The sequence below is a fragment of the Macrosteles quadrilineatus genome, unplaced genomic scaffold, assembly GCF_028750875.1.
Source record: "Macrosteles quadrilineatus isolate MER2022 unplaced genomic scaffold, UCM_ALF_1.0 Scaffold_3__2_contigs__length_128488019, whole genome shotgun sequence".
Classification (NCBI taxonomy): domain Eukaryota; kingdom Metazoa; phylum Arthropoda; class Insecta; order Hemiptera; family Cicadellidae; genus Macrosteles; species Macrosteles quadrilineatus.
The window spans coordinates 68,032,547-68,042,900 of NW_026542596.1; the positions used below are offsets into that span (position 1 = coordinate 68,032,547).

A 10,354-nucleotide genomic window follows, 5' to 3' on the forward strand; every position below is an offset into this window, starting at 1 on the left:
ACAACCTACCTCTTCAGTTGGAAGAGCTATGATGACATGCGGATCTTCCAAACTTCATCTTAGTTTTGGATCCCTCTTTGCCATCATACTCTTGGAAGTTATTCTGTTATGCGCAGTTCTCCTATATCACTGATGATGATGAATGTTTCCGTATAGTTCAACCACCCTCCCAGAGATCCAGGAAGCTCTTGAGGACGCTACCCGTACAAGAGTAATACCAGTGGAAACCCCATAGCCACCCCATCCAGCATCACTACAGGACATATGGCAAGAAGTTTTGATCTTCTTAAGATTAAATGTATATTGAATTAGGTGTTATCTCGTGTCAACCACCCCTCTCTCTCACTCCCATGTAAAAAACCCCATGCTGTAGATAATGCGTAATTTCATTAACTATACACATCTACGTAGGGTGTAGAGTGTATAGTCACATGCCTTCAACGTATAAAAACACTTCCTAAAGCAAAAAACTGTCTTTGATCCATATCAGTTCACTCTTCTAACTTATTGGCTATCATATTTGAGAAGATGTCGTTTGTCTGAACAGTTGGTGGTTTTAAATTTTTATTTAATGGTTTTGTTGTTTCCTATACACCCTCCTTCACGTCCGCGTGTAAACTCCCTTGCATTTTCTAAAGATCTAGAGAATCCGTAATGCGTGCTTTGAATAAACAGCTACAAAAACACGATCCAAATGCAACTCTTGGGCATTGATCCAATTACTTGGCTGACGGATGGCAGGGCGGTTGTCTCACAAAGACACTCGGACCATCACCGCCACCTCGGCCACGGCCTCGGCACGACCCGTCGCGGTTACACGCGTCCGACAATCGATTCTTCGTCTGATTAGTGTTTGTCGGCTGGAACATCGGCTTCTGGTAATCCGCCAATCACCCCCGCCTCCTCTTCATTCCCATGCGGACAAGGCCTTGAATTTCAAAGTCTACATTCAATCGATTTTGAATGTAGTTTCACAAGTACCATCCGGTAAACAAACTATCACTGATGTTGATGTAAGGACAAAGTAGATTGTAAATCTTTTTCTTCTTGGAATGACCGAGTCATCGTTGAACTGGTGAAGAATTGTAGGTTATTCCAAAGATGATTGCTTCTATGCAACCGGTGGCCAATGTCTTCGTCACTTCATTGAAGCAGTAATCTACCGAAGATCAAAATTCTTCAACGAACTCTAGTTGGTGTTTATTGTTGACGGTTTCTGTAAACCCCATCGTTTAAGTCTCCATGATCTTTGTTTTTGAATTTGTCAACAAAATATTGTGATTTTTAACATTATGGTCTTTGTTTTAAACTATACACACCACCAATTGTTAAACATGTTCAGGGCATTTACAAACTAAAGGTTAAGATATATGATGTAAAAACAGAAGTCTAACATGTGGTTTAGCTTTTGTGTAAAAAATTATCCTATAAAGTCACAATGGAGAAAGCTTGCTTTACCGTCTTGTCATTTTTTTGGTTTAACATAAATAGAGGTATCAGTGGGTATTCCGATTGGTTTAAATCATCGCAATTCATAGTTTGATTACGAAAGGTAGAGAATATAATTTTATTTTAATATTCTAACAATCAGAGAAATTAAAACTCCAAGCCTAAGAGAGTCAAAGCATGTTTTTGAAAGTGTTATTTCCCTTTATGGTAAATATTAGCAATATAATTTTTCAGAAATACCACAACTTATAGATTCGTGTTGCTTTAATTAAGTTAAGTTACCAAACACAATCTTTGAAACTTGAATCTATTACGAAAAGCATAAATCGTATTTTTTTATTTTTTTTACCATGTTATTGTAAATTTCATCAGGGGCATTGGCAGGTGCATATTAAACAATTTAGCCTTCCTTTTAGACTAGGTCCAGGAACGGTTTCCCTTATCAACATTTCGTTCTGATAATTATTATTATTTATTTTATCTAATGGAGAATTAAATAATATCAAAAAATTAAGTCTAAATAACGGTTTGTTATTTTATGAAGACCTTACGAGTAAACATCCGACCACCAATTGGATCGCGTATAAATCAGGTGCATTTGCATTTCTCATATTTCATAGCTAATTGGTTAATACCCAGATCCACTTTGCTCCAGATGTAATTTCTCAGTAAAGCAGTTTAGCTGTTCGAAGTTCGGATGAAAGTGCGGACACCGCAGATGATATAGTGGCAGTAAAGCGGTGCGGATCGCGGACGATTTTCTGCTTGTTACCGCAGCGGTTATTGCTCATAAAGTGCTCGTGTCCACACTAACTGCTCGTATGACCGCAGTGCGACTTGGGACCGTGGGACTGAAGCGCCAAACTTGGATTGTGGTTTTAATTTTTGAATAAACTCAAGGTAGAATATTTTTAGATCAGCACGTCAACTTGTTTCTTTCGTGAAATAAAGTATTACAAACATACTGTCAAACATAAAAATAATTTTTTCAATAGGTATTCCAAGTATTCAATAGGTATTCCAGGGCCCAAAAAATGTTAATAAGTGTAAGAGTGCGAGGAATTTGAAAATATGCTTCCAGGTCAAACAGGCTCCGTAATGTATTACAGCAGTAAGAAATCGTCTTACTTGTGTAGTGTTTATTTAAATAAAAATACATAGTTTTCGTAAAAATATTGTCATAAAATAATTTTAGATATCCGCAAAGTGGAATAAAACCACTTTTGTAAAAGGTGTACTAAAACGGATTTTTCAGTGGGTCATTTATACAGTACACTCCCATTGACCACGGTTTACTTCATTGAAACAATTAAAAAATTTTCGATTGATGCACTTTTGAAACAGATTTCAATACTCAGGTATTTTTCCTGTAATAGTTATATGTCTGGGAGGTTGTAAAAATATCAACTAGTGTAACTCCCACTAATTACAGCTAACACATGTCACAGACTGAGATATAGTCTACTCTAAGGTATCCAAACACCTAAACAGCAAAGAACAACAAATCAACAGACATCTACTTTTGTTCTAGGCATCTTATCGATCTTATCTTTTATCATCTTATAGATAATTTACAATTCCACCAATAAATTCACCCCAATTGCCACCCTCAACGTCCCAACGGTACAGGTACCTGCATGGTTATCAATCACCTAGCAGAGCATACACTTACAGTCACATGACTGAACGATCTATTTATAGTAATGAATACCTTATCTGGGCTCGTGCTGGATCAAAGAAATAATTCAAACCCAATCCTAGCGGCCAGCGGTGCGTGGAGACCGGCGCCAGATGAACCACAGACGACGTAGAGTATTGAGTGACGGAATGAGACCAATCATCACATCACCCCTTCAGTAGCCTCGCACCTCGCGCCTGACCTAGGCTAACCGCACTCTCTGGTTACTGGGCTTACAGTCTATTACGATCGGTTACTGAGGTTAACTTGAAATATAAACTTCACCTGCCACTTCCTCTGGCTACCGTTCTGGACTCTGGCGCAGTTGTGTGATGGTGCTAGGATCACCAGGCTAGAAGAACAATAGTGCACCGCATAGAAGAGGAGAAAAGACTCAAATCGAGAGATGGCAATTCATTAACTAGTAGAATACAGTTCATTATTTTGAGGTTTTTTCCGAAGAGGACTTAGGAAATATGTTTTAATTAATAGAGTTAGTGAAACATCATACACAGAGAGTGGTATAAACTACTGTATTAATAAAATGATACGTATCAAATTTTCACTCACTAATCAATCAATCATCACCTAATCACATCAAACTACTCGTGAAAGCCAAAATGTATCAATGTAGATGAAAACTGTCACAGTGGTACTTCTTAAGCTCTTTGTGTTGGATAACACGATGTTTGAAGACATTTGGCGATTAAGGAAAGATGATTTAGGATCTCCACATTTTGATACATCATAATAGGCATATGAGTAATAGGAAGTGTAAAAGCCAATCGTATGTCCTTGTATTGAGTTTAATGACTGTTTCTTGAAAACATTAGTAGAAAAAGTTCAAATTTAAACTTTTTGAACTTGTTTGGATCAAGCAATTGCGAAGCGTAGACAGTTTTGGTCATTTGTCAAGATTTCTACATGAAAATCTTTCTTTAGACATATTTGGTACTGGAATAGGTATTCACATAGAAGATCAACCCAAACCAAAAAATCTTAATTCCTGCAGACCCTTGCTAGAAATAAAATCTCAGAGTAATCAATTTTGTTAGAGCTCTACTATTTACAGGACGATTCTGGCCATGGATGACATTGGCATTCCCGATGTTTAGTCCCTGGTAGTGACAGACAGGTGGCGCTATTGAGCTGTGACGTTTCGTTCTGTTACGTGCGCCGGCCGACCTCAGGTGAACTCTTTACTCGGTCACAACGTCGTTGGAGTAATGGTTGTGGGTTCTGGTGGGCGAAGAGCAAGTACCCCTCGTTGGTCTCGGGTCATGGCGGTCTTTTGTTTTGAACAAGCCTTTCTAGAGACTTGGCTTTCTCGAGTATGTAAGTGGAGGCCTGCTTATAGATTACATACTACATAGGGGGTTTTTAGTGGGATTTCCTAAGGAGAGTTAAGGGCCTTTAAAAGAAGTCCGCCACTATTGAAACATTTCCCCATTCAATTGAAGGTGGTGTAATCGAGGTTCCGGCCAGGTTAGGAAAGGGCGAACTCTATGATTGATGGGAAGGGATGAATGTGAATTTAGGTTCGTACCCTTACTAAATGTAAGTACAAAACGTTTCATACATACACTACTTCTCATTTACTTATCACCTTCATTTGCATAGGATAGATTGTAATGGTCCCTTGTTGAAAATAGCCGAAATTTCTTACCCACAATGTCCGAGAATAGTGGCCATTTTACGTAACATATTGGTAAATCTGAGCCCTCACTGAATGCCTCTGTTCTACTTCAAAGGTAGAAATGAAATTCCACCTTGGGATGGATCGTTATCCCACAACCCTTTTTGATATCTATTAGGTTATCTTGAAACAAGAGTGAGAACTGGGTCGGGTTTCATCTTCGGCGGTGCGGCGCTAAGACACAGGGGATGATAGGGGACGTCCCCCGGGGTTAATTAGGTCGGTCTACTAGGCCGGAAGACGCAGTTCGACGTTTCGGCGTGTTTGTTTACTTTTCATCCACCACGGAGAGGGCGGCTCGCTTTAATCTGGCCATAGTGGTGGTTTTCGAACGTTTGTTTAAAATTTGTACCTTGAAAGACTCCATTGTCCGGGTTTGTGCGGAAAGCCGCGATGTTTTCCTTGGGTTGACGCAGTGTTTGCGGAGTGTTCTGGCTGGAGCCGCCGCCGTCGCCGCGGGTGGGGCGCATTGAGAAGCAATGGATGGAAATGTAATAGATCCACCCCAGGGGTCATTATATAACGTGGATTAACGAAGGGAGAGAATAGAACTTTTACTTTGAAAAATATGTAATATAGGGCATCATTCAATACCAAAGCTACCAGAATCCCCAGCCAAAAACACAAAACAAATTAGTCTTCAGCCTGTTATGTTTTGAACCAACATTGTTATGTAAGGCCTAATGCAGTTTTAGCTTAGTTTTGACTAAACTCTATTATATGTATTTCTTTTATTTTGTACTCCATACCAGTTTAACTAGCTGTACATCCGGTGGTTTAGGAAAACAAGATCGAACTTATATTATGAAATACGTAGGGAAAAGGATATTTCATTTTTATCTAAAGACCTTATTTATTTATTTATTTATCTGACACACAAAAACATTATCCAAGAGTCAGAACTCATTTGACCACATTCGAATTCCGAGGTATTTAAAATTCACCTCTTTACCATACAATTAGTATTCGAGTCTGGAAGGAACACGTGAGGACAAATTTCAGAACCCTTAGGTATTCCATCACTGAGACATGTGGATTCTTCAGACTATGTTCTATATAGCCCACCCAAGCGGAAGGGCTAATAAACCTCTAATGAGACTGGAGCGGGTTAGCCCTGTCAACCCTCTTATCTTGACCAGCCCTAATGTGGCTGCCAAATTAAGAACCTATTAGCTGACGAAAAATGTCAACAGAGGCGCGGGCCGAAAGGGAATTAGGCAAAAAGAATTCCCTTTCGGGGGGTTTTAATGTTTCATTATTCCTCTCTTTTGATCAATCGGATGACAGGAATTCTTTGATTGGGGCTGACGGAGAAAAACTAGTGGCCGGGCCTTTCGAAAGTGAATAATGTTTTTATAATGTGATATGATTTTGATTTGTTCCACGTTTGTAGACCAGTTTGGTGTTGTTGACAAAGAAGTATAAAAACGTGTTTCAGAATTTTTTCGAAAGTAATATTTTTTTATTTGATTGATAGCTTATAGCATAAATGAGTATTTATTAATTATTATTCTGAAATTTTCTTTTAGATTTCCTAAAGAGATTTTTTGAATAGTGGGTTGCTCTTATAAATGGAACTTAACTACAATATTCTGATTCTCAATCATACCAGTATTTACTTTTACCACTTTTATTTGCCAGAAAATATGGCATGTGTCCCCTTAGTCATCATAACTTGTCCTAAGTAGAGGTTTAGATCTAGGTCGGTTTACTAAAGTACGAGGATTGCTAATCAGATGTTGACCGTCAGCTGGTCCGTGGTCGCCAGCTGTCCTCTCCTGTATCAGCTGATTGCGACATCTCGTGGTCAGACAAAGCTGAGGATAAACGTGGATTACCAACCACCAGATACAATCAACGGAGACTTGTGCCTAACCGTCTGTTTTGTAAACAAGACTCCGACCAATTCAGCAGGTCTCAATAACTCGGGGTTGCGTCTGGTCTGAATACTGTAAATCCTCAAAGATACCATCAGTTCCTACGTTTCACGTGTGATTCCCCATGGCAAGATGCGAAAAGATTGTGGGTTGTGGGTGTGGAGCTTCCTTACTTTGTTCGGAATAGCCATTTAAATTATTCAACGATTTGACTAATGTAGGTGATCGAGTATAAGCAATTGTATCAGTTATCAATCAGAAGGAACCAGGATCAACTGGCCAAAAGTGTATATTTAACGAAAACATCCCCTTATCTACTCCACCTACTTTTTATCTAGTATATGATCCTTCGTATGTATTTACATGCTATATTTTCAAGTATTCGCTTCAACCATATGTAAATTATGGTGTGAAACCATAATGCCATTACTGATTTATAAACAGAAATATTTTGAATCTGTCAAACTCCCGCATATTTGCTCAGAGCAAATGCCATTTATATTTTCATAGTTCCAGAAAGTACATGAAACTTGGTACTAATAACAAAAAACAGCACGGAAACAAATACATTGAATGTTTTCATTCAAATCGTATGCCAATGTGCTAAACTATTATGTAATTTAATGTATATTCTTAGATTAGATAAAAACAAAAAGAAGTTGACTGATCGCTGATTTAGAATTTGAAAAGTCATAAACACCGAACGACATACGCACTCAACTAGTCGACTATTCATCAGAATATGAGTGGCTGGACCATTTAGATTAAAATCTCTGTGTAAATACTTAATTAAGATGATATCAGTTACATTGATATACAATTCTTAAAGCTATGAAACGCTTGATAGCAATTTGTACTCCCAGGCTGTAGCTACATTAAATACAACGGATAATGATTGAGCTGAAAAATTAATCCCTTAGACTTCAATATTCAAAAGGATAGCAAACATGTGAACTCGTACAAATGCAAGTAAAATCCATCCTATGTGTGATCCTCAGTTGTGTGTTCTCCACGAGAGCAGCGTTGTGGATGGACGGAGTGTACGAGTTGGCGAGGAAGTGTATCAGACTTGCAGAAGTGAACGGTACAGAAGACGATGTGACAGACCTGTTGATGGGATACCTCCCCGACACTCGGTCTGGCAAGTGCATGTTGAAGTGTATGCAGGAACACGTGGGCATCCTAGTGAACGAAACTTACGATTTGAAGGGAACATACCTCTTCTTCAGGAACACCTTTCCTGAGAATCCCTTCCACAAGAATATGGAGAGAGCTGTTAGGTTTTGTGGGAAGATAGGTGAGTAGGATTTGAAATAAAATGAAATAATCATAGTATTCTACCACCTTTAAGACTTGGTGTTGGATTTGGATTTAATAAAACCGTCTTCTTTTTTGTATGAAAAATAGTAAATTTTCTTTTCACATCCGAAACACAAGAAGACATTCTTAACAGAATCTTTAGGAGTTTGTGTTAAAACATGAGAAAGAATTTGTTGTAAAAATTTCTAAATTTCTAAATTTGTTGTATTATCTAGTAAGAAGCGCACCTCAACAAATAATTTGTTAGCTAGGTCAGAGGTAATCCTCTCTGAATTCGTAAATGATATGCTGTATAATGTACTAATATATCTATACAATCTAGGGCTTTAGTTCCATATTTGAAATAAGAACAGATGTGCCTTAATAAGGTATGGATGGTTACTGTAAAGGATTTTTCTTCACAATCCATAGGTAGTTGTTTTAGATTAGTTATATTCTAAGTAAATATACAGGGTGGCGCAGATGGATCAGGTGGTTTTAAAATACTTGTCAAACTGTCAATTTTAAAGGTATTGGATTGAAATAAAGTGCAAAGCGTGTAGTTACAATGGAAGTTTATTGACAAAAAAATTGTTAAGTTAGTTTTTAAAAATGACATCCATCAAATAACTTCCTTCTCGAGCGACGCATTCTTGGAGTCGGTCCTTGAGGTTCCGCATTGCTCGCTCAAGCACATCACCAGGAATTGATGTGATTTCGTTGTGAATTGCAGCCTTCAACTCCTGAATGGTCCGGGGTTTGTTCATGTAGACCCTTGCTTCAGGAGTTGAAGGCTGCAATTCACAACGAAATCACATCAATTCCTGGTGATGTGCTTGAGCGAGCAATGTGGAACCTCAAGGACCGACTCCAAGAATGTGTCGCTCGAGAAGGAAGGAATTTGATGGATGTAATTTTTGAAAACTAACTTAACTATTTTTTTGTCAATAAACTTCCACTGTAACTACACGTTTTGCACTTTATTTCAATCCAATATCTTTCAAATTGACAGTTTGACAAGTATTTTAAAACCACCCGATCCATCTGCGCCACCCTGTATTATCCTCGCACTCCAAATGACGTATTTTGTCTAACAGTGGAGAAGAGACGTAGTGAAGACATGGACCCGTGCCAGTACGCTCACATGGTCGCAGCGTGCGTCAAACGACGCATTAGGTTCAGACCAGGCTGCAGGTCAGCCTTCTACAACCCCTTCAAGTGGAAAGATCCCTCCAAGAGAGTCACCATCAAACCGGGGAAGAAATACTTCGTGCCTGACCCGAGGTTCATGCAGAAGGTAGAGTTTGAGATCATCACCCGGCCAACCAGGAAATACACACTGGGCGATCTGAACACTACCCTTGCTTCAGGAGAGAGTGTAGAGGCCGGGGCGTACGTGTGGACACCGCCGAAGAAGACGAGGAAAGGTAAATGGGGAAGGAGGCAGAAGGAGGAGATGAGAGAGAAAAAGAAGAAAGCTAAAGAAGCTGAGAATGGAAGTGTAAGTGGGATGGACATATCTGAAGACGACGAAACCTTGGAGAAATCTTCAAAGACTAGGAGGCATAAGAAAGATTTTGTTATATAGTAAATACATTTTTATACATTATACGTATAGTGAATTCACATAAACCATCAATACATTCTAAAGTAACATTCTAATTCGTACTCTATTGTATGTTCAATATTTAAGTCTTAAACATATTAACACTATCCACTTCACATTAGGGATCCCAATTAGTTAATAGTCAATAATTTTGGTTCTAGTACTTTAGGTTGCATTTTTTGACGTCATCGTTGCTGCACTCCAGTTAAAAATAAATATATAAATTTACCAATAGTTTAAAAATGAACTTAAATACAATGATTGCAAACTACAGGTTCAACACACGTTATATGCTATGATAATAACATACTATTCTCACAGTCAAATGAAAAAATCGAAACAGGATCTTAAGCAAACTATCACCCTCTAGGTCCGGTTCTAGGGTTAACGGGCCTAAACGGCCCCACAAACTGGAAAATGACCGGCCTGTCTTGTCAAAACGGCTTGTAACTAGATTAAACGGACGTTTCGGTTCTCGCGGGCCGTTGCATGGTCGGGACCCGCGGAGCTGCGGACCAACCCCTACGACACCCCATGCTAACGAGTCTCCCCATTCATCATGGCTCGTGTGATTATACATTTGGCCTCACGGTGATAAATAACAGGCGTCAGATTTACATGGTAATCCCACATTAGCGTCTTTGTTGGCGGGAGTTTATCTTGTACACAAACACAATGTGGAAAATCGCTGTTGGGATCTTTGATGTTACCGAGACGGCTTCATTAGGTATACTTCAGTGCCAAGCAAA

The 10,354-nt window shown here is 38.9% G+C and overlaps 1 protein-coding gene across 1 annotated transcript; it reads left to right on the top strand.

Annotated features, from left to right (window-relative positions):
• The first annotated feature begins 7,663 nt into the window (after nucleotides 1-7,663).
• On the top strand, nucleotides 7,664-9,672 carry LOC128989281 (uncharacterized). The gene is made up of 2 exons (XM_054411159.1): nucleotides 7,664-7,997; nucleotides 9,097-9,672. The coding sequence occupies exons 1-2, from the start codon at nucleotides 7,664-7,666 to the stop codon at nucleotides 9,585-9,587; spliced, it is 825 nt and encodes a 274-aa protein (XP_054267134.1). The 3' UTR covers nucleotides 9,588-9,672.
• The last annotated feature ends 682 nt before the right edge of the window (nucleotides 9,673-10,354 follow it).

What these genes read in the sequence shown, in the direction of transcription:
- LOC128989281 (XM_054411159.1), top strand. Translation starts at nt 7,664, where the DNA reads ATGCAAGTAAAATCCATCCTATGTGTGATCCTCAGTTGTGTGTTCTCC. An exon ending in TAGGTTTTGTGGGAAGATAG is followed by an intron (nt 7,998 to 9,096) that starts GTGAGTAGGATT and finishes TTTGTCTAACAG; the next exon opens with TGGAGAAGAGACGTAGTGAA.